This window comes from Erpetoichthys calabaricus, chromosome 14 (assembly GCF_900747795.2).
Source record: "Erpetoichthys calabaricus chromosome 14, fErpCal1.3, whole genome shotgun sequence".
Lineage (NCBI taxonomy): Eukaryota > Metazoa > Chordata > Cladistia > Polypteriformes > Polypteridae > Erpetoichthys > Erpetoichthys calabaricus.
Window position 1 is genome coordinate 80,486,461 of NC_041407.2, and position 25,008 is coordinate 80,511,468.

General features: G+C 38.3%; 1 protein-coding gene across 4 annotated transcripts in view; it reads left to right on the forward strand.

Annotated features, from left to right (window-relative positions):
- Positions 1-25,008, forward strand: part of eya3 (EYA transcriptional coactivator and phosphatase 3) — a 60,859-nt gene that overhangs the window by 27,958 nt on the left and 7,893 nt on the right. For 3 of the 4 annotated variants that reach the window (XM_028818416.2, XM_028818417.2, XM_028818418.2), the window contains exons 8-15: positions 81-218; positions 415-497; positions 1,696-1,855; positions 3,817-3,950; positions 4,123-4,206; positions 5,901-5,990; positions 23,585-23,643; positions 24,441-24,601. In XM_028818416.2, the coding sequence (XP_028674249.1) occupies positions 81-218; positions 415-497; positions 1,696-1,855; positions 3,817-3,950; positions 4,123-4,206; positions 5,901-5,990; positions 23,585-23,643; positions 24,441-24,601 (909 nt within the window). The remainder of the gene's footprint in view (positions 1-80; positions 219-414; positions 498-1,695; positions 1,856-3,816; positions 3,951-4,122; positions 4,207-5,900; positions 5,991-23,584; positions 23,644-24,440; positions 24,602-25,008) is intronic. The other variant, XM_028818419.2, reaches the window with a different exon arrangement.

Below are 25,008 nucleotides of genomic sequence, written 5' to 3' on the forward strand. Positions count from 1 at the left end.
GTTGTAAGGGAGCCATTTGAGTTTGGCTATAGACCCTTATTTGTTCTCCTGTAAACTTTTCAACACCTTTTTATCTGCAGGTGTCATGTGGCCAGGAATTAAGTCTGAAGGTGGAGTAACTCCTGCGCCCTGCGTTGGACAACCTGGTTTTGTGAATTTTAGTACAGCTTTTACATCTGTGCAAGCTGGTCAAGCACATTATTCTTATCCTTCTCAAGGTATTGATATTTGTTTTGGTGTTTTCTGAGGTGAGTACCATGCTTTGCTCACCACAAGCTCAGTAAAACCTAGTTCAAGCATACATGTGCAGAAGTTAATTTTCCAGCAGTAAATCCACCACTGTGACCATTTACTGCATTGTGTGCATACTTTTTAGATTTGTATTACTTGGTCTATTTTTTGTTTCCACTTCAGGTTCTAATTTTACAACATCAAGCGTTTACTCTAGTATACCTGGGAACCCAGTGGTAACAGTTTCTTCAGGAGCACAGCAGCAAGTAAAGTATTATTAATCTTACTTAAGACAAGTGTATATAATATTTTCTTGCATTTTATACATTTATTGCAGTGTATGTGAAATTAGTTTTAGATGGGTAGAACTGATTATCATTGTTTGTCATTATTAATGCAAATCAGAGTAATCTGTTGAGCAAGTCCCAAGCAAACAGACTGCATTTTTGATTGTTTTACTCTTTCCATCTTAGGTAACAGAGAAAGAAATGTAATTTTTTTTAATATGTTAACAATGTTTATGTGCCATTTCACACCTAGAAAAAGACACATTAATACAGGTCCAGTTTCCATGTTTTTTGTATATGGACATGCATTTTAGCACATGTTCTCACACTTCCTTGTGCTAATTCTGCATCCAACTGCATGTGATATTTTTTTTTCTCAAAATGGTGCATTTTTCATGAGGAATTTGTGTAGCTTGTCATATTTTTCAAAAAATACACTGCACTTCTCTGCTTTGATGTGTACTGGGGCCAGCAAATTTAACTGATTTTTCTTCTGTGTTGCACATTACCTGTGCTACACAGCTGATGAGAAACACACAAGTGAATGAACTCAAAGTTTGTGTCAAGTGAAAATTTGCCAAGACTGTGCACTTAATACATTTTGTATTTCAACAAGTGCAATGGAAGAAATAGAAATGTTGAAGACTGAATAGGGTGAATTCTGCTGGAGAAAAAATGTCTAAAATGAAGCTACGCAGTCTAGTCAGTGATTTATGGCTATAGAAATGTATGCACATTCTTAATAGTGCCTGAGTGATAGCAATCATTGTGTTGATTTAGCAATTGCTGGTTGATTTTCAGAGTAGAGTTTTCTTGAATCTCTGTTTTTGGTGAAGATGTCTCTCTCAAAATACCTAGTTTTTAGTAAACTGCATTATAACATTTTTATCATTTGAAATGTCTGTGGTCTTGCACTCACCCACTTTTTTCCAAATGATTTGTTTATTCAGGTAGCAAAAGTGGAGTACCCTTTGGTCTCCAATTTATGCCATGTAATTATAAGATGGCATAGTGCCATATGCTTAAGCATTTTTCTTTTCTTTTTTTTAATATTTTATACTAAGCAATATATACAGCATTCGATGAGATCATGTGGTCTTAAATTAGTTTGATTTGACAAGTAGTCCATTCATATTTTCTATGCAGTTATTTAATGTTCTTTGTTTTTTGTTTTCAGGAGTACCCCACCTACACTTCCATAGGTCAGAACCAGTATACCCAATATTATGCAGGCTCTGGTTATGGTTCTGTGGGTGTTCTAAACAGTAATGTTAGCAGTGCTACTGTTGACACTACACCTTTTGAGTGTGATAAGACCAAAGTTCTGCACCAAGCTGGTATTTATAATTTTGGTTACTTTTTTGATATTTTACTTTTCAGAAATAGCAATACTGTTTTTGTTTAACTTTGAATATATTAGTAATACTGTACTGAAACATTTATGGGGGATAAAAATTACCATGTTGTCTTTTTTTTTTTTAATTTCGTTTAAATGACACTAAAATAGTGATTTTTCAATAAATATCCATTATCTGGTAGATGTTTTAAGTAGGTAAAAGATATTATAAATAGAGATTTCTTGTAAACTATTACGTGAATTAAGGATTCATAGTTAAATAACATTGTTATAGTTATTCAACCCCCTTTGTTGAATTACTGATAAAAAAAGAAATGTTAAAGATAAATAAAAATAGACATCCTGCTTTGGAAGAGAAAATAAAGCAGTAATTATATTGACAAGGCTCTTGGTTGTATGTTTGGCTGAAATGTTTTTGTCTGTAGTATACAGTAACATTATTAGTGATGGGCAGCATCTGTGTGCATCTGGGAAGGGCTAAAAGTCATTTCCATGTTGAAAAGGAAAGAAGGTACAAGACTCAATTGGGAGTGAGGGAACAAAGCTGCCTTTTTTCCCTTCCCCTCATTTATATATTACTTGCCTTTTCCTTTTCAGTTGCACACCTGATAAAGGCTCTATGGCCAAAATGTTGTACACTATGATTAATTTATTTCTCATTTCTCAACTGTATAGTACATGGAAGCTTTTTGGTTGTGTTTTGACTATGGATAACTGAATTTTCCAGTCTTTAGTTTCCACAACAAAAATATTTTCCCATTGAGGCTGATGACAGTGCTTTAAGAAAAAGTGATATACCCTAGCTTAACATAATTTATTAGCTGCTAAATCCCTTTAAATTAATCATTTTGATTGATTCTGTTATTGTGTGTGAGGGAATGCATTGTAAATGTTAGTCTTTTTGTATTTCATCTTAATAGTTCACAGTTTGGAGCAAACGTTATCACTCTTTCACTCAAAGTCCTGCCAAACTTAACTATATTTAGCATTCTTTCTTTTTACTGAAAGTATAAATTCTGCTTCCTAACATAAAACAGTGGGGCATAATTCATTCCTAATATGTCTATTTAAATGAACAACAAAGTCTGTATTGGGCATAGCAATGCAGCAAGACAAATTTCTCAACTCAGATTGAAATTATTTGTATAATCGATAAGGTTATTCTGCTTAAACCAAGTTATTCAAACAATAGTTAATCAATAATATACCTGATTTGAATGTATGTAGACATGATTTATTTACAATATATCGGTCTGTCATCTAAGTTCAATAAGTTATTGCACAGCAAATAGAAGTAATGGCATGCTTTAATGAGATTCACTTAGCAGGTGCTATTGGCAAAAATCGATGCAGTAAGTAAAGTAGGTTTATCTCATCTTTACCCTTTCCTGAAACTTCAAATAAGATCTTTGTTATCAAAGGCTTAATCCTATTTTCTTCCCACATAAACCAGAGTGCCAGTTATACAGAATAATTGTAATAAGAAATGAGGATTGGAAGTAATAATTTATTTAATTTAGCATTAAAGCAATGTTTTGAATAGAGCAATTCAAGTATCTATATGTATGTTGCATTTGAAGGGACAAAAAAACTTGTATCTAAGTGATTTTTTTTTTTTTAATAACTTTGTTTATGTAAATTAAGACATTTTCCGTAAATATTGTCCATATTTCTGTTATGATTCCTTAAAATACACTATTTTAACTAGTAAAAATAAATATTTTTATAAACCTACTCTAGGTAATTGTTTTATGGATTAATCCGTGGTTTGCAGTATAAACACGTAAAACATTGTATCCCCAAAGCAGGCTTTAACATTTGATGTTAATTTCAGATTCTGTGAACCATAATTACCCTTTTCTTCCCTCTATGTCTTAACTATATTTTAATGTAATTAATTTTGTTATGTAAATGTGCATTTACACTTTTATTTTTTTTCAGATTCTTCAGTAGGATCACCCCTCTCAACAAATGTAAGAGATGCGGAAGATCTTGGTCGCAGGAATAGTACAGGAAAAACCAAAGGAAAGGCGAAGAAAGGAGACAATTCAAAATCAGCAGATAATGACTTGGAGGTATGTCTTCTGTAATCAAACGATAGTATTGGATATCTAAAACAAATAATGTCACACTACTGTTTCAGTTGATAAGTAGCTATTTTTTTCTGTTTTGGTGTACTTCTACTTTAAATTAGTAGCACTTTTAATTGTTGAGTCACAGATAATCTATTTTTGTTTGCTTCTGCAGAGAGTATTTTTGTGGGATTTGGATGAAACTATAATTGTATTCCACTCATTACTTACTGGAAACTATGCTGAAAAATTTGGCAAGGTAACTTTTTTTTTTATGTCCTTCCAAAGGAATTTATTTATTCCATTGCTTCATTCAGGGTATCTGTTGGCTTTACCAACAGCAAAATTCCCATTTTATGGCAAATGCATGCATGCCCACATTCATTCAATCCTGGAGTAGTTTAATATCACTGATCAGCCAGCCCACATTGTGTAGCAAGGTAGGAGAAAACATGCCCATAGAGAAAGTCCATGTAAACTCCATGAAGAAGCAGATTTTGTACATTTTGTGAATGTTTTTGAAAAATCTGAAAATATAAACTTTTTACAGTTTTACAAAATCTGAACTTTGAGTTTTGATTGTGATATGTTAGTGAAATGCCATTTTACTCTTTTTGAAAATGTAGCTTCCAAATGGTTGTGCATTATGCCACTTCTGGCAAATAACATATTTTCAAAACTGTGTATATAATTAGTTCTTTTGAAATTCGGAAAAATATTTTACTTTAAGAAACAGGGAAGGGTAAATCCATTTGTTGTAGGAGAATTGCCTAACAAATAAGCAGAACAAGTCATAAATTGCACCTCACTATGATCAATCATAGTCCTAAGCAAAGTGCACACTTTACAAAAAGAACTTTGATATTTGCAAGATGGGAGAATTGAATATTATTTTCACATGCTTGAACAGAAACATTTTTTAAAATAAAAAAAAAAAATCTTCTGTGGGGCAGAGTGCTCCTTGAACTTATTTTACCTAATTATTTTTAATTTAATTTAAAACTCTTTCTATAAACCCCCCTTTTTTATAAAAAAAATGATAGGTATTTTGTGTTTATTTTGAAACTTCCAAGTATGTGTTTTGTGGCAAGGAATTCAGATAAAGCTCTTTTCTGTGACAGATTCTGCTAAATTATATTTCATTTTGTTAACCTAGCCTGGAAGTAAAATGATTTTGTGTGCTGTCTAATAACAGGACATATCTATAATGTGAAACCTGTGTAATAATTACATAATGATTTGGTAGCATATTGATACCTTTGCTTTAGAATGTCGAGGAAGGATGTTTAAATTTGTATTTTGGTGCATTCCTTTGTTAATAAAATTTTGAGTGGTTTAATAGACTGCAGTAAACTCCTACAGCAGGGAGTGATATTTGTCATATCTGTAGCCCCTAGTGTTAAGGATTGTGGGACGAAACCTGTACCATAGGTATGTAGTACCCAAACAAAATGTATGTAATCACTAAGTGCAGGCAAATGTATTCATGTCAGAGCAGTTATCTTGGATTTATAAATTAAAAAGCATTTCCAACTAAATAAATTAATGAATTTGTAAATAGCATTATTTTTCTAATGGTTTAAAATTAGAAAATTTTAATTGTGTTGTAATATAATGCCTTTTGATAGTTCATCTGTTTTATGTGTTACACACTTGGATGAATGGACTAGCTGTTTTAGTTGCTGGTTCATGGTGTTGAAAAGCCCATTAAAGAGACATGTATGTGTTTACCTTTTGTAAGCCTGTTTTATGCTTATGTCTTCATTATACTACCAGTAGACAGCACTTTTTTGGGCAATTTATCTTTAAGTGAAGTTTAATGTAGTTTGTTTAGTCTTTCTTTTTAATAGATAAGTGTTGCAGTTACAGAATTTCTAAAGTTTATCTGACATTCTTGCATTCATTCTGTTTGTCCTTTGCATGTTTTAAATTTTGTGGTGCGTTTCTATTCAGGATCAAGCTGCAACCTTGACCCTAGGACTTCAGATGGAGGAGCTTATATTTGAGCTAGCTGACAATCATTTATTTTTCAATGATTTGGAGGTAAAGCTGACTATATCACCTTGATGATTATTTGTACTAGAGCACAAAATTGTTTTTATTGACCATATGGATATTGTATGAGAAGGTTAGGGTTAAGCAATATATTTTAATGACATTTCATATTCAGAATCAAAGTCTCATACTATCTTCAACTTTTTGATGTAAAGATGAGTGGATTGATAAAGAGAAGTGTACAAGTTTTATGTGCAATTCTGGAAAGAATAGTCGGTTGAATGGTCAAAACACTAGGAATAAAAGATTGGCAGGCAACATTTAAGGAGAAAAATGAAACTTACTTATATTACCAAGCCATGGTCAAAGCCTGGAAACTATTTGTTTTAATACCTTGTTACATGCAGCACCGTTTTAATTAAATAGCTGCCATGATCTTGTCAACCTTGTAGTACATAGTGTTGATGCAACTGGCACACTACATGGTAGTGAACATGATGCTTTTTTTTTTATTTTATTTTTTTTAATTTAAAAATTTAAAGCAACATACCCCATTATTTTTGAAGTCTTGTCATAAACATGTCATAGTTATTTGTCAAATTCTAGTCCTTAGTTTACCAGTATGATATGCTTCCATCAGTCTTGTCATAGACATGATTTTCTGCTGAGGGCTAAAGTGGACACCATCTGCATTGCTATAAACGGTTTTTATTCTAAAATCTAAAGCAGCATACCCCATTATTTTTGTAATCTTGTCATAGACATGTCATAGTTATTTGTCAAATTTTAGTCCTTAGTTTACCAATATGATATGCTTCCATCAGTCTGTACATCTGCAAGGTTCCATTTACAACAAATAGCATCAGCTATTGCCTTCAGACAGCTTGTTTACAGCAGTCTGAAATAAGAGTTCATGGTTACCTATTCTGGATGAGTCCTGTGGCACAGGATTTCAGGAGACCTTAAAGTCAACCTGGTGGGCACATAGTAGTCTAAGAGGAGAATGTTAGAGCACCTTTTCAGCACCTGCTTAAGAAAATAGGATTAAAGTTACCATTGCAGGCATCAAGATTTTATGCTGAGGGCTAAAGTGGACACCATCTGCGTTTCTATAAGAGGTTTCATGAAGAAAAGCAAGACTTAAGATTCTTAAAATCTGATGAGTATTATTAACCACAACAGTTCTTATTGTGGTGGCACTGTAGTTGGCAGATACAGGTTGACCAACTAATTCAGCTCAAGTTTCCATATATTGTTGTCATAGCAATTACATCATAGATGGTCATCGTAGAATTCTGGAATGGCCAGATTTAGGAAGTAGAAAGAAGGAATAAGTACAAATGTTTAGTGAGCCAGTATATTTGGCATAACAAGAGGGCAGTGTCTAAGACCAGTGAAGTATGCTGCAGAGGTTTTCTTCATGATCATCCCATATAGCCTGTAGCTCACTAGGCATCACAGGGACCTGGATAAGTTTTGTCTGATATTGAATGATCTGAAATACATAGAAACTCCCAAGTTATATACTTGAGGATATATCCAAGTGTATGGTTAGAAACATTTTACAAATGGTTACATCATTAGCTAGAACTAGGTCATTTACTGAGTTGTACTTTTTAAACAATATTCAGGTACTGAAGAGGAATTCCACTGTGTTCGTAGTATCTACAGTACCTTTAGTTTTAGTTAAATTACATTTGCAAATTCCCAAGAGGATAGTAAGCAAATGAAATTTTTGTTGTGTACATTCAATTTCTCATGATAGAACATTTCACATAGTAGACTATTTAAGAAAATTGACAAATCTTGCAAATTCAGTACTGCTTTTCATCCAAGACTCTTCCTTAAAATATGTCAATGATGATGACATCTTATATGTAAACGTCTATGCATGGCCCTGTGTGTGTCTGTCTGTCTGTCTGGCCCGGATGGGCGAGACTACAGCATGAAGCTCAAAGAAATCTACTCTGTTGCCAAAGTGAAACCGCTGAGAAAAGAGAAACTCACTTAGCTGCTAATACACAAGTGACACAAGCACATTTGAAACCTCTAAGGCAAGGGAACCTCGTTTAGCCGCTAATGCACAACCGATGCAATTGATTGATTGAAGTGCCATAATCCATGGTTTCTAGGAGCCCAGACATTTTACAGCACGGGCTTACACAGCTGAGTGCATTTGCAGTACCAGAAGATTGATTTTTTTTTTTTTTTTTATATATAAAGTGACACATGTTGAAGAAAATGCCTGCTGTGTGTAGTGCTGTAAAGTATCTGAAAGTGACAGATACGCTATATATATTTCTAATGAAAAAGTTAGTCACAAGAGAAGTAAAGCAAAGGCATTTGGCATGACTAATTTGATAAGACACTGACGGGTATATCACTTTGCTGAGCATGCAGACTTTCAGGACTACAGTGAGAGCAACAAAACTGCTAACACAGCACCCCTGCCATCATTAATGGCTTTGTATGGAGGAAGAAAAAAAAAAACCGGAAATCTGACCGTGATATCCAAAATTCAAAGGGCATTATACATAAAATAATTGTGTTCATTGTTTTAAATTAATGTCCCTTTCCTATTGTAGAATGTTTAGGATGTAATTTATTTCCTCTCTTGTGTGCATGATATATCTTGCTGGGCAGACTATTCCTTTTCAGATGTGGCACAAAGAAAGATATACATTGTTTAGTCTTCTTATATACAAACCTTCTTCAGAGGTAATTCATCCTCTATATGTGTTGCAGCTGATGTGTGGAGCGCAAATGTGAGCCCAGTGTCATCCCAGAGCTCAGCTGTTTAGTGGATTTACTCTAGTTTTAACATAGTTATCTTTATATATAATACGCTACCGTGGCTGTTCATTTGTCTGTTAAGGATTTTAAATCACCTGTAGCGCGCAAACCATTTGAACTATTGACCTGAAATTTGGTACACATATACTATGTGACGTCTACTATCCACTTTCGGGGTGATGATTGACCTCCAAGGTTATTACTTTTTATTTTATTTTATCGTAGAATCAACTCTCAGCAGCAACCAGCAGGGCAGTCAAGCAGCGCATGCGTACGGGCGCCTTTCTCATCCCTTTGCCGTCACTTCCCCTACCTCTTCATATCTTAAGTCATTCTTGAGGCAGGTTGAGTGGCGCTTAAGTGAAAAATTAAAGAAAATGTACTAAGTAATTGCAACACAAAGACTACCTTAATCAGTTTTAATGTGAAAAGATGCCAACAAAAGAAAAGAAGAAACTGGTCGCTAGGATGGAGAAACAAGAGCTGCTCAGGAAGCAGCAAGCGCATCAACCTCTGAGCAAACAAATGCTAAATGTACAGAGAGAGAGTATGAACTATGAATGCTCAAGTCAAGTGTATTAGTGCACCACTGCTGGTACTATATATTCCAAACTTTTCTGTCTCACAAACAGTCACTTTTCTCATAATGGCATTTGGAGTAAATGAATATCATTCCTAAAAGAAAAGTCCATAGTTTTATCTTCTTATATAATACGCTACCATGGCCGTCTGTTTTATTGTATATAAGCTGAGTTGCCAATTTTGATAGATAAAGGGCCTCGGTTATAATGCTGTTGGTTAATCAAGAGTATCAGAAATATTATATAACTAGGTACTTTAAACTTAACCAAGGGATTATAACAATGTTGGATAGTGTGGTGTAGTGCTAAGACTTTGCATTTAGTGACCATGAGCAAGTCACATCACCTGCCTACGCTGCACTTGGAAAAATGAAAGAAATATAACCAATTGTATCTCAATTGTGAGTCAGTAAGTGGTAATAATATTATTAGGTGACTGGAGCTGCATACTTTTGATCATGCTACACTCTTATCGCCCTTGAATAAAATATTCCTGCATTAGATCAATTCCTACTTTTCCTAGTTACTTGGCTTTTATTGCAAGACAAAATTTTACAGACAAGTGTATTCTTTTGAATTGAAACAGGTAAGTTGTAGGAATAATGTGAAACATGAGTATATACAGTATTATCATTGGATGTTTTAGATACATTGTTTATAGAAGTGTAGTATTTCTTTGCATGTTTTTCGTCAGTTATTTGGTCACCCTTTGTTCACAGATGCAAATGTATATATAAAACAGTGCTTGAAGTAGATATATATATGTCATAGCCCCATATGTTGCACTGATGTATTAAAATGAGGAGCAAGAAACGTGTAGCAGTAGCTTCAGGCATTGCGACACAATTTCTTTGGCTTTCCCATTATAAATGCAAGTGCCATGATCTAAAACCAGCACTGAAGCATCGAAGAGTGTTGGTAATCAAAAGCAAAATAAATGAGTAGCAATGGCTCACTTCAAGCACCAATGCAAATGTGGACACTTTTTGTGACTGAAGACAGAGAAGAAAATTAAAATTAGTCAAAACCTTTTATTAATACATACCAGGCAAAGGTAAAAATGTCAGAGAAACACAGTCCTAGGACACCGCACTTCATCTGCCTCGAGCGCAGATGTCCTTGTTCTTTTATACCTTTCTAATCTCCTGATCGTTGACCACGTAAGCAAAAATAGCATCCTGACTCATTGTACTTTTCCAATTTTTGTAAAGTCATTACCCTAAAGGTATATTTTCTTGTCACACACATCATCAAAAGAAACTTCTAGAAAGTATACATGCTTTTTGTCACGCACGCAAAACACAAACAAGTTTCATCACTCTGTCCTATTTTCTATACACACATGCATTTTGTTCAATTACATCTTTTTATGTTTTCACACTCCTCCCTTTTTGAACAAAATGACGTGGGCCTATATATGAAAGGGTGGAAATATTCATAATCTTAACAGGAGAAAAATCTGAACCAAAAGTTGGGGAGATGGGTGTGTGCGCCAGAGAATGAGGGGTGTTAGTAACAGGATTGTCAATCTTAATTAGAAATCTCCCTAAAGGGTCTGTTCCAGATACATATGCCCCTAATACATAAATACCTGAGTCATGCAAAGAGGGGTTCTTCAAAGTAATGATCAAGGGGTTACAATGGTTGTCAGCACATTCATGAGAGGCATGTCCTTTTATGATAGAAAACCGATTTTTCAAACCGTATTTTTGGGCCTCAAAAGGTTGATAACCCCAGTCCTCAGTTCCAGTGTTAGCAAAAACCCATTGCCAGTTGTCGCAGTCACTTCCCCTCATACACACGTATTTGTCAGATCCGGTCCACTGGGCTTGTCGACCAGTCCCACAGTTGATAATAGAGCAGAAATCAAACTGCACTGATGTGGTAATTCCCAACGGGAAAATCAAGGTGACCAGGGTAGTAGACAAGGGAAAAGAAAAACATAGTAGCACAGCAATCAAGGGTGCCATCTCTTGCAATGTGAGGCGTGAATCCAGGCAGGCAGTCCTTCAACTTTCACGGCGTGTGGTGTGGATAGAAGAATTTGGAATGGTCCTCTCCACCTAGGCTGATGCCAGTGTTTCCTCCGAGTATCTCGAACCAGGATCCAGGTGCCCAAAGGAATTGGTAAATCCTTGGAAAGGGGACTGGTCCTCCAGGCTTGATTAACCTGCTGATGGATTTCCTTCAACGAGGTTCGTAAACCTACAAGACTAGAGAGAAGATCATTGTCCACAGTATGCAAATTCACATTTCCTACAACCATGCCAACGGGCATGGGACGTCCGGTCAGAATCTCAAACGGCGATAATCCCAGTTGTCGGTGTGTCCGTCCCCTTAGTCCCATTAAAGCTAAGGGTAGTGCATCTGGCCATGATAAATTAGTTTGTTCACAAATTTTTGCGAGTTTAGCTTTTAAAGTGCCATTGCATCGTTCTACGATGCCTCCGCTTTGGGGATGGTATTCACAATAGCCAGGTGGTTAATTCATTTATAATGGAGTTCACAAAATGAGTGCCATTATCTGTTTGTAACTTTTGAGGGATACCCCATCTTGGAATAATCTCTTTAATTAGTGCTTTAGCTACTGTTTTGGCATCGCTGTGTTTTGAAGGGAAAGCCTCTACCCATCGGGAGAACACATCGACAATCACAAGACAATATCGGTACCCTTTAGACGGGGTTAGTTCAATGAAATCCATTTGGAGGTGTTCAAACGGACCCATTGGATTAGGGGTAACGGCGGGACTTACCTGGGTACCTTTTCCCACATTAAACTTTTGACATATTGCACAGCATCTGCAAAATTGCTCTGCATATGTAAAGAAACCTACAGCTTCCAATGTTTTTCAACATCTCAAACCATGGCATCTTTTCCTGCGTGATCAAGGCCATGGGCGATATTTGCCATTCCTGGGAAAGAGGCTTTTGGGAGAAAAGGTTTGTTAGTGTGTTTATGAGTCCAGACTCCATCAGAGAGGGACCCTTCTTTGGACCATTTTCTCCTTTCGATATCCGTGGCTGCACTCTGTAAAGAAATAATTTGATTATCAGGGTCCTGGTCATTTCTCTGTTGGAATAAAGAAATTGGTGTGTTATTATATGCAGCCTCTTTAGCAAAGTGGTCAGCTAATTCATTCCCTTTGCTAACAGGATCCTGTTTTCCTGTGTGAGCTATTATTTTCACAATCGCTAGCTTCGATGGTTTGGTATGGCTTCTAAAAGGGATTCGATCAATTTCTGATGTTGGATGGGTTTGCCAGTACTGGTCTTAAATCCCCTTAATTTCCATAATGCTCCATGATCATGGCAGACTCCAAAAGCATACCTGGAATCTGTATAAATTGTTACGATCTTCCCTTCGGACAGCTGACATGCTCGAGTGAGTGCCACGAGTTCAGCTGCCTGTGCACTGGAAGTGCTGCGGCCACTGGATCCAGTTTTTTAGAAAAATAAGCCACCGGTCTTTGTTTATCTCCATGTTGTTGCGTCAGTACTGCATTCATAAATCCCTGCTTTTCGTCCACGAACAAAGTGAATGGACGAGAATGATCAGGCAAACCTAGCGCGGGCGCAGATAGAAGAGAAGCTTTGAGGTCACAGAGAGCCTTTTCAGCCAATTCATTCCATTGGACCTGGCCAGAAAGGGGGATGCCAGGAGTATTAGCCAATTGTTGCAACGGCTGTGCTCTTTCAGTAAAATTTAGAACCCACTGTCTGCAGTAGCCCAGAATACCTAAAACAGACATAACCTGTTGTTTTGTGACCGGTCTAGGAAGATTTTGGATGGCTGTAATGCGATCGCTAGAGAGAGCTCTTGTTCCATACGTAATGTCATGACCTAGATATTTTACAGTTGTTTTGATTAGCTGCAGCTTAACTTTAGAAACTTTATGGCCATTGTCCCCCAAAAACAGCAACAATTTCTGGGTATCTATTGTACAATCTTCTTCCGTAGCGCTACATATCATTATGTCATCTACATACTGTATCAATGTACTACCTCTTTCCGGCCAAAAGCCTTCTAAATTTTGGGCAAGAGCTTGTCCATAAACACAAGGGGCTTCAGTGTATCCCTGAGGCATGACGGTCCATGTCCAACGGCGGTTTTGGAAAGTAAAAGCAAACCAAAATTGAGAATCAGGGTGAACAGGGATAGAAAAAGCATTTGCTAGGTCAACAACGGAGAAGTACCGAGCGGAAGGAGGGATAGTGGAGAGGATAGTGGAGGGATTAGGGACGATAGGGGCCCTAGGGAAGATGGCAGAATTCACTTGTCGCAAATCTTGTACGAAACGCCATGAACCGTCAGCCTTTTTTACAGGTAGAATGGGGGAATTGACTGGAGAGTATTCGATTGGAATAATGGCACCGCGTTTGACGAGATCGGAATGTACGGCGGAGATGCCAGCCTCTGCTTCGGGAGACAGAGGATACTGGGCACGGTGCGGGCGGAAGGAGGATTTCGGGTGGATCACCAGAGGCTCACAATGGGCTATCCTTCCATAATCATTCTTTCCCTGGGACCATAGTGAATCAGGGAGCATAGAGAGCCAAGAAGGGAAAGTGGTTTGCAATGAACAAGCAAAAGAGGAAGGACGGCACAAAGCGCGATGTACTAAAAAATCAGTTTGAAACACCACTTTAGTTATTAAATGGTCAGAAGTATCAAAAATACCTGGAGTAACTTGTAACCAGTCTGTTCTTTCAAGGCATTTTTCCACCCATGGCCCTATTTCTCCCATTTAACAGTGTGTGATTTAGCTAAGGAAAAATATGAGGCACTATTTTACCAAGATAATATATGTGCTGTGAGCATGTAAAATGAACAGAAGCAGCTACCTTTGTGGATGAAATAAAAACACAGTAGATATGAAGGGTTTCGGGGCAAATACCAGAAGTAAGGAAAGATTCTAGCCAGGTGGTGTCTACTTCTATAGGGAAGTATTGGGCAGTACAGTGTAAAATGTCAGGGGCCTGTAAATTGGGAAAAAGACAAGGGGAAAAAGAATGTAGGGCTTTGAGGAGAATGGTGTGTGGGGAAATATCTAAAGTCCATGCTACAAAAGAGGGTTTGGGATAAGGGGTAATTTGACACAACAACTTGGGGGTTGAACAGAAAAAACCTTTTTCAGTCATAGAAATAGAAAGAGAAAGTTTTGTCATGAGATCTCTTCCTAAAAGGTTAACTGGACAAAGCTGATTCAAAAGAAAACGATGCAGTAAGGTATGTCCGCCAGGACGTGACTGGACTTGAAGAGGTTTTGATACTTGAAGAAGGTGAGGTTGTCCAGAAGCAGTAAGTACAGTAACAGTTTCGTTCGAGGCAGGGACCTTTGCCAGCGAGAGGGTAGATCGAGTGGCACCAGTATCGATTAAGAAAACAGTCTCAGTGCCATCAACGAACAATGTCAGTAAAGGATCAGTCTCTGAATTATGGGTGAGCAAAGGTAGTTGAAAAGAGTAACTGGAGGTCCCTGCGTTTTCCTATGGCCAGTATTGTTGGTCAGGGGTGTCAGAGAAAACGGGTGGAATAAGGGGAGGTGGGGGCTGTTGCTGTCTGTGAGGGCACTGTCGACGAAAATGTCCAGTTTCACCACAAGCGTGGCAAGAGTAGGAATTAGCATTGGAATTTAAGGGAGAGGGAATAAAAGGATTCTTAGTGTGGTCAACAGGAGGAGCTCTAAAACCACCTCGTCCTCTTCCTCGTCCTCGTCCCCTTCCTCTAAAGCCATATCCTCGACCTTGGTCAGGAGTATTCCTGGTATAATAGTTCATCTGTGCTGCCAATAATTTGGCATGAGAGTCCGATTCCTTCTGCTTAGTTTGTTTTTCGGCATGTTCAGCATGTCGTTTGACTTCATCAAACGTGGCACTTTCCCACTCAATACAGGAAGTGCGGACCTTGTTTTGTATATCAAGGCGCAAAACGGAAACAAAAGGTGAAAGTGCAGCTCGGGTGCGGTCATCAGCATTTCCCAAGCCCGAGTGATTAGCCATAAGGTCTTGAATCCTATGTGCCCATTCATCAACCGTTTCGTCTCTCTTTTTGTTTTACAGCAGAAATAAGGGACCAGTCCGTTCCTTTTTTATACGCCTCCCATTGTGGGTTAAATTCGCCTTCTCCACCTATCCCCTGTCCTCGAGTTAAAGCTGGGTTCCATACCCATGGAACGTCATTGCGGACACCCCTGCTAACAGTGGCCCATGTGGTCCCAAGCTTTTGACGAAGTACCTGGGTCCATTCAGCAGCATTAGGCTTATACATGCTATCTAACTGATCAAGTTGTTCAACAAATTTTAGTCCTCCTACTTCCTTTGGATCTGGAAGTGCATTCACGACATCTTTTAATTCTTGGATGTCCCAATTCCGATGTATCATAACTGTTGTGGGATTTTGGGGTCCAGCTGGATGGGCAGGGTTATAATGGGGATTGGGAACTTCTATTAAAGGGCAAGTAAGTGAAGGATTAGAGGAGAAAAAAGTTGGAGCTGGTTTGTGACTTCGAGTGCATTTGGAGACGGGGGTTTGTCTAGTACAGGGTGAGTCATAGTGATCTGTGCCTGGGGAATCATCGGGAGAAACTTCTGCTAGTTGTAGTGCAGGGGGGGCAGTCGGAATGGGGGATAGAGGAGGGGATAATGGAGGTGCCTGAGGTTGGTACTGAGGAGGGGAAAAAATAATAGGATAAAGGGGGTCTTTATTTGGATTATTCTTCCTTTTCCTCCCATCTGCCTGTGGTTCAGTGCCTGTGTGAACTTTTTGTAATGTAATTAGCAATTCCTCTTTCTCCTTTTTAGCCTTTCCCTCATTTGCCCGCAACAAATCATTTTGTTTCTGTACTGCTTCTAAATTTCTGTCTTTTATTACTAATTCCCATCTATCGAACATATCCATTCGATACGGTCCACTATTATAACAACCCTGCTTATTCCTACACAGGATCTTCCTGACTTCCTGTATTTCACTTACATCTCCTGTCCCCTCTATCGGCCAACGCCCACCACTCTGTCTATTCCATTTCTTACATGCCTTCTTGAAATCTAAACCTGTCTTCTTTTCTATAAATTTTCTAGGAGACCCATTTCTACGGGGCGTCTGTTGATCCTCCGAAAATAATTCTTCCAGCATTAATGATTTTGATCCCCCTGTGCGGCGATTAACAGGCTTACTGTTATAAGTTCCCATTATGTCCCCTTGCTCTCCCGGGTTCTGTATTTAATTTTCCAACTATATACTGATTCGCCTAATCCCTTGTACGTATGAATCAGCGAGGCATTAAGTGTGCCACTCACTAAACCTAAACTGTTCCCTTCTTAGTTTCAAGGGGAGACACCTAACTATCGGTCCTGTCCCAGTTCCCAGGAGAACACGGTATTGTTGCTTATTCCGTATGTAGATTTATTTATTTTCCCATAGCGCTACATATCTTCCAAAGCTACATATCTTCCATAGCGCTACGTATCATTCCGTCCTAACAGCAATCCTGTAATCTGTGCTCTTTTCGGTTTATATTTCCATACCACCCCGTTACTCGTCCCGTTAGCCTGTCCGCTCACTTCCCCGGATTCCAGCTCAGGTGACTTCGTGTCCGATTCGGTTCAAGTCTCCATCACCTTAAGCAACCCGTTGAGATATGAGTATGACTAGACGGTCAACAGGAAACTCGCCCTCCCGTTATTTAGAAAATAAAAAAATGTTCGGAAATCCCCCGGTGCTTACCCCAGCCTGGAAGTGTGCAAGCTCTGTCTGGAAATCCGTTCAGTCACTGTGGATGTAGCAAAGAGGAGACCAGGGGCTCCTCACGCAAGAACTGTTTCAGGACAGGGCAGTCCTAACTTTTGCCGGAGCTGCATGCTCTGCTGCCGGAGATCTCAAGTTAACGGCAGTCCGCTGGTAAGACGGATCACTGAAATGGTCTCGCTGGAGGAGTCGACCGGCCGTCTCTTGCCCCACGTCCGGGCGCCAAAAAACTGTGGACACTTTTTGTGACTGAAGACAGAGAAGAAAATTAAAATTAGTCAAAACCTTTTATTAATACATACCAGGCAAAGGTAAAAATGTCAGAGAAACACAGTCCTAGGACACCGCACTTCATCTGCCTCGAGCGCAGATGTCCTTGTTCTTTTATACCTTTCTAATCTCCTGATCGTTGACCACGTAAGCAAAAATAGCATCCTGACTCATTGTACTTTTCCAATTTTTGTAAAGTCATTACCCTAAAGGTATATTTTCTTGTCACATACATCATCAAAAGAAACTTCTAGAAAGTATACATGCTTTTTGTCACGCACGCAAAACACAAACAAGTTTCATCACTCTGTCCTATTTTCTATACACACATGCATTTTGTTCAATTACATCTTTTTATGTTTTCACACAAACAATTTCAGAGAGCGGGAAAGCGAGGCAACCCCAGTTAAAATAAGCAGACTCACATGTAAATGTTAATGATTTTGGAGGTCGGGGTTGGGGGTCCCATTTCAAAGTCTGTAAATGCGAATGTATATTACAATGGAGTAGCTCATGGAGATAATGCAGTTGGTTCAAAGGCATTTCTAGGATTTGCTGGTATCGTGGTCTTTGTCCCCTTTGGTATTGTCAGTCATGGTCTTACATGTATAAAAAAATCAAAGAGTGGATGAGTCCTGTTGGGCTATCTTGCACGTTCATATACTGTAATGGTCCAATGTTGATGAGGGGCTATATTGCTTATCATAGAAATGTCATGTATATAATCAAGAAGAGATCAGGAGAATAATCCACTGAAGCTCTTATCCTTCTCCCAACACCACTGTGTCGCACCTGATTGGTCTTGGATTGGAGGACACCTTCTAGCAAAGTAAAACCTACTTGTAGACCCAGAATTTAACACCAGCACTCAATGTTTCATCAACCTTTCTTCATCCATTTGATACCTGACAATAAACTCCAAAAGGGGGGGTCGGGGGGGGGGTTAGTCTGTTTTTCATGTTCAGGACATTGCCTCCTCTTCAGTCATTCATCCACTGTATTGGCTAGTGCTGCTGTTCAGTTGGTCAGTTGCTTCTGCTTCATCCTTTGTTTGCATTAAGCACTGTCTTGTTGCAGAGGGTGTTAGCATAATATTAATAAATATCACATCTGCCATATCACATGGCTTGCAGACGGCTGTCATCCCGTCTTCCTTCTCAGCCTCTTGGCGTCCCTCAGATCCGTAAGGAGGACACAATTGTGCCTGCACCTCCATTTAAATCAGCCTCATGGACCTTCTGGTGTGCCGTCCGTTCATTCCACAGTGAAGCCACTGACCACTCTGCCTCCTCTCGCTTGCTTTCTCTGCTCAGGCACTCAATATTGTGCTCACTCATGGGGGGTATTTTTCGTAAGTGGATTAGTCGTTTAGCCGGATGTAATTGTTGACAATTTGGCCTGATCCTGGATCTGTCGGTTTTTCGAAACTCTTGCTGGAAGTGTTGTCATAGCAACACATCCTAATCTTCAAACCTGCTCGGAGCAGGTTTGTTCTACGTAAACAAGGATTAGTTTACACACGTAATCAGTGATGGTGCGTGGAAGTCATCCAGTCATGGCTTTGCCGTTCATGAATGAGCGACCAATTGATATTATATACGAATAAATTATACGAAGAGAATTTCATATAGAGAGGGTTTTGTGCGATCGGCAAGATCCTTTATTGCTCCCGGAGGAAATTCTTTTAAAGATACCGCTTTAGCTGAGGGGGAATATTGTACCTCAAAGATTTATTAGCATCTTATATTCGAAGTCAAACTAGGCGAAGTCGGGCTCTCACAACCACACAAACAGTATGCATTGCTTTGAGGTTTTTTACAAGCGGCACTTTTTTTATATACTGTAGGCGATGCGGAAAATCTATCTAAAAGTGCAGTTTGCCAGGCAATTCTTAAAGTCTGTTTGGCTGTGAAATATTTCCTTCGGGTTTTCATAGTGTTTCCTGGACACCTGCGTGTGCAGACAATAAAAGAGGTGTTTCATGCCATTGCAGGTAGGTAATACATAGGCTAAAACACCCACAGTTCCATGAAGAATCTCAATCAGCCTAACATTCTCATTACTAGGATTTCCAAATGTGATTGGGGCACATGGGACTGATCAGAGTGGAGTTTGATCAAACATTATTTGGAAAATGTACCTCTCCTCCTGATGAATAATCAGACACAGTGTCTTCATGAAATATTTGACCTTCGTCAATATCTCGTTGGTCAGACACAGGTTCAAGGGATATGACATTCCCTGCAACTGACCCAACAAAAAAGAGGGCTATATGGAACATACCTATGGCACACATGGAGGACAAATATATGCAATGACCATCCTTTACCTGAAATGAAGTGACCACTGCATCCTGCCACTGGTTCTGAGGAGGAGCTTCCCCCTGGAATGCCCTCAGAAACAAGGCGATGGGCATTTTGCTGGAGAGCCAACTCTTCTGCAGGGGTTAGGTCTGGACTGCGTGGACCTCCACCTGTTTTTTGCTTGTCTGCCTTCTTATTAGCTTTAAAATTAATGTTTTTTATATTTATATATGATTATTTAGGTCAACAATTCTTTAAATAGTTATATACCAATATTTACCAGTTTGAAGTATATTCTTGTACTTCACTTTAACCTGTTCCCATGTTCTCCTTGTGCTCACGTTTGATCTGGAATTATGACATATTAAATAATAATTAATCTGACACATAGGAAGTGAAACGCTGCATTCAGTAAGTACAATGCACACTATTTAGCATTTAATTTGTCGGCCACTTTTTGCCAGCCGTCTTTTCTGGTCTGGGCTGCTTTTGCAGTGTTACCCCTTGTGCATATTAAATCTTGAAATTTTTCATGTCCTTCGAATAAAAGGTCTTGCGCCGCATGTGTGAAAAAAAAAATGCACCCGTTCTTTCGTCATTTTGTTATAGCCTATCAAAGACTTGCTGATCATGTTTTCTAGACTCAATATATATGGGCTTTTCACTTAGGGCGGGTGCGCACATTCATCTCGTATGATTAGATCCAGCTAGACTAATCTAATACACGGCAGCATTTGAAAAACCGACCTATCCCGGATGAGTGTCACCGGCATTAACTTATCCAAGATGAGGCATCTGATCTCAGATGATTTAAGCCAGGCATGTGAAACACGCGGCCCGCACGACAGATTCTAGTTAGCACTAAACTTGTACAAAATGATTGCTATCGTTTGTGATTGAATCATTCTGCATCTTTGGCATTACTTATTGACTTTTCTTTCTTCTGCCTTCTGACAAAAGCACGTTTTCCCATGGCATTACGGTACTGGAAACGTCATCTGCTAGTATAGCCATGAGCCTTGTCCAAAGTTAATGAGTTGCGACGTCGCAACTGAAGTGCTAGGCTGCAGCAGTCTGGCAGCAGGGGCGGCCTTAGGCATGTGCAAACTGTGCACCTGCACAGGGCCACCACGCCAATATATATTGAATATAAAACAGAAAGAGAAAATAACGACACAGCTGACGGCAAAAACATTGTGTTTCTTGTTAATTACTACGCTGTATTTACTAATATCGCTCGAGTCAGAGCAGTAAGCTATATGTAGTATTATAACGTTCTGCCGTAATGAGAATATCATGGGCCGCCACTTGGTCTTCAAGTTACGGACACGTACATATAGAAACGTGTCATGAGCACGAGGCGGTTATGCAGTGTCCGCAACGGACGTGGCCATCCGCCGTGCATAAGATACCATATTGACATTGGTGGGCGAAGGGGCTACCGATTCTTTCTCTGCCCAGGGCCGCCACGAGCCTAGAGCGCCCCTGGCAGGCTACACTACTGGCTGGGCTGCTGAGACTGGCCACTGGGCAGAACTGACCATCACGAGTAGTAATAGCTTGCATATTTTCACATTTTTTTTGCTCTAGTGTTATGTAATTTTGTGCTAGTATTGTAACGAACAGTTAGTGCAGACTACAGCTGAAGATCTGAAGTGGACATGAGAAGTTGGTGAGTTGTTTATTAACAAATTTTTGTGATTTTGAGTTTGTAAAATTAGTGTAGGTCAGGGGGCTTTTTGCATATCGGCTTATTTTACAATACAAACATTGAAGTAAACTTAGTAAAGTAAAATTTGATGTTTGGAAGATTTGTTTTCCAACTTGAGTTACTGAGCAATGAATTCAGTGAGCGTTTACGTAATTTCAGTTCACACGAACAGGACTTTGTGCTGCTTACGTCACCATACTCTTACAATGTTGAGAATAGGTGCCTGAGAATTGATTGAACTGCAGTCAGATTCTACTCTGAAGGCAAAATATAACGAAGTTGGTGTGCCAGGCTTGTATGCTTACCTGCCACCCTCTTATGTGCAGATCCATAAGTTGGCATCAAGAGTACTGTCGATGTTCAGAAGCATTTACCTTTATGAGCAATTGTTTTCGTTACTGAAAGCTACCAAAACCCCACATCATTCAAGACACTGTAAGACTCCTATATAATATAATGAATATAATATAATAATATAAGGACCTAGCTAAGACGCTAAGACTCTAATTGTACGCTGTTGTACAATGATTGTATGGAAATAAATTGCTTTTCTTTAAACTTTAAGTGTTACTTTTTTTAAGTTTTCAGTATGTTACAGTGCGGCCCGCTGACGCACGTATGGCAGTTGAAGCGTCCCACCAATGGTAGTGAATTTGACATGCCTGATTTAAGCATCGTACGAAAAATACCTCCATGGTCTTATGTTGTTTTGTTTTCCTTCTCATTCCCCCTTCTACCGTGCAGGCTTCTCTTATACTGCCTGGTTGGCTGCAGGTGCTGTCCTCCTGGTGTGAATGAGGCACCTGACTGATCTTACATTTGCATGTGAATGCACAAACAGCCAAGCGCACCAAGTCAACCCTGGAACAAAGCCTGCATCCGCACACCCACCACACATTTGGAGCCTGGACGCTCCGGGACCCAAATATTTATTTAAAAATCGTGTTTTGCCATGGACCTCTTATAACAAGTATATCTGCAGTTTACAGAAATGGTGTATAATTTGCTAAATTTGAGGTAAACAGTTGGCTTCACAGGAGCTTTATGCAGAGGCTGTTGTAATGTTTACAAACCTTATGCTAGTGTTGATGTTTCTCAAATTCAAAATTGATTACATAAAACATCACAATCAAATATGTTCTCTTGCTTATCTGACAAATCAGAATTATCTCAAAACTGTACTAATAACAATATGAAAATGTAAGAGCTGCACTAAATATACAGACAGTATCACACACAGCTCTGCAGTTAAATATGCACAAAAACTCCCAAACTCAACAGAGTTGTGGTTGTTAATTGCATGCATAAACATCCAGAAATTTACAGGACTGCTGTTACTAAATAAACCTTAAAATCTATGGTCCGAGAAATGTCTGTTTGACAAGCAAATCAAAAAAGATTTTTGCAAGGGCTCAAAAATTTCAATGGTAAGTTTAATTAAAATTCACATATTGATGGCAGTAATAAAGAATTTCTTAGAGGGCCCATGAACATTAAATGTACATATTGTTGTGCATTAAAATGAACTGATGACATCATTTGGTTCTAAAAGAATAATCAAAGACAATTTTAATACCAAATGTTAAAGTACAAGGACAGGTGTATCAATGTCTTAGAAAATTTCCCAGGCAAAGGGTAACACAGCTTATTATAATTTTATTTCATTACTGAGATCCTCTAAACAAGTATTTTATATACTGTTTTTCACATGAGCGTTTCCTCTTGAATTTGTTGTTGTATGGACCTCCTCGCTTCTTTTGGTATCTAAATTTTTGTTTAACTTCAAGGTTAGCTGTCTTCCACCTGTGTGAAACATTTAATATAGGTTGGAATTGTTGAGTCTGGTGTCCTTCCGTTTGCCCTTAGCTGATACCTGGAATTGAAAGTTATCATAAGAATACTGCTTAGTGACTCTAAGGGCATAATAGACAGGCATGCCAGTGTTAACATGTATCACTGTAAGCTCAGTTCTTCCAAGGCCATACATCACCAAAAGCATCATTACATCAAGTAATAACACTGACATTAAAACAGTGACTTGTTTCTAATTTAATTTTATGGTAAATAATTAAATAGAGAAACATTGAAAGACAATGAGTAGAACAGAAACTTGCATAAAAAGATATACATTTATTACTGAAGAATAAACTTTTATTTGGTGTATGTATTGAGTCCATAATAAAATTGAACTGAAATGCATGATTTTGTATTTAACAGTAACCTTTTATTGTTTGCCCTAGGAATGTGACCAAGTTCACATAGAAGATGTTGCATCTGATGACAATGGTCAAGATTTAAGGTTTCTGGATTTTATTTGCAATGTGTTGTTTTTTGTCATTTTTGATCTTTGTTGTTTAAAAAAAATGCAAAATCTTTGATTTTTAAAGTATTTAAAATTTTGTAATGAATCGTGATACCAAGCCCTGTTGTAGCCAGCCACATTTAAGCAAACAATTTTGATAGTATTTTAAAATCCAGTCTTTGTGTGTAGTAGAGTCTGACTTCCTGTTTTGAATTACCTTTGATAGTATTAATGTGATTTTAGTTTATGGACTTACCAAAAGCAGTGTATAACAATGATCCATTGTAGTTAATCAAGTTTAAAGTGGCAGCATACTTGCATGCAGCACTGGATGGGGCTACAGCCCACTGTAGGGCCCACAGGAAGGAAAACTAGAGTATCTGGAGATAAAGACATATATTCATGGAGAGAATGTGCAGACTCCACACAAATAACTACATGTGAGTTTTGAGCCCTGACCTATTGATCTATGATGCAACAGTGATCACCACTACACCTCTCTGCCACCCTGTATCATAGATATGTATCCAAAACATTTAAATTTTCCAATTGCATGCTGTGGGTAGTAATGTACGGTATTGATGAAACAGTGTTTTAGATCAGATAAAGTATTAGCACATCTTATGTTTTTCACACTATTGAAATTTAGCATTATTGTTGGATTAACTGGATTTACCAAGTCTCTGTCCTAAAATTAAATTACATATGAATATGTGTCGGTTTGTTTTTTTTTCTTGTAATTCAGGTAATACCCCTTTCTGCAAGGCTAACAAGTCTCTTGTGTTTGTTTAAAGTAACTACAATTTCTCTGCGGATGGCTTCAGTGGTTCTGGAAGTGGATCTTGCAACAGTTCGACAGGCGGTGTCCAGGGAGGTGTGGAGTGGATGAGGAAATTGGCATTCCGCTATCGCCGCCTTAAAGAAATATACAATGCCTATAAATCTAATGCTGGTGGTAAGATTTTCTTTCAAATGGAATTAAACTGTAGATTGAAGGGCTCTGTCCATATTTCACATTTCTGGAGTTAGTCTTTTGAAGCCTTTTCCATAAGGCTGATGGCTAAGACAATAACCAAAATCTTTGCTTAGAAGAAATTAAAGCAATAGCTCTTTTAAGATAAATATGGAGAACTGATTGAAACTAATATGATGCATGTAGTATGTTCAGCACATGTTTTCATAACTAATTATTGATTGTGTAAATATTTTAATAAATGTAAGAATTTTATAGAATCTCATTAACTTCAATGACTTTGCATGGAAATAAAAAAATTTAACTCTAATTCTGTAAACTACAAATGCACAGATACGGAATTTTTTTTTTTTTCCCAGCCCAAAAGAATTAACTGATTGCAGAACAGT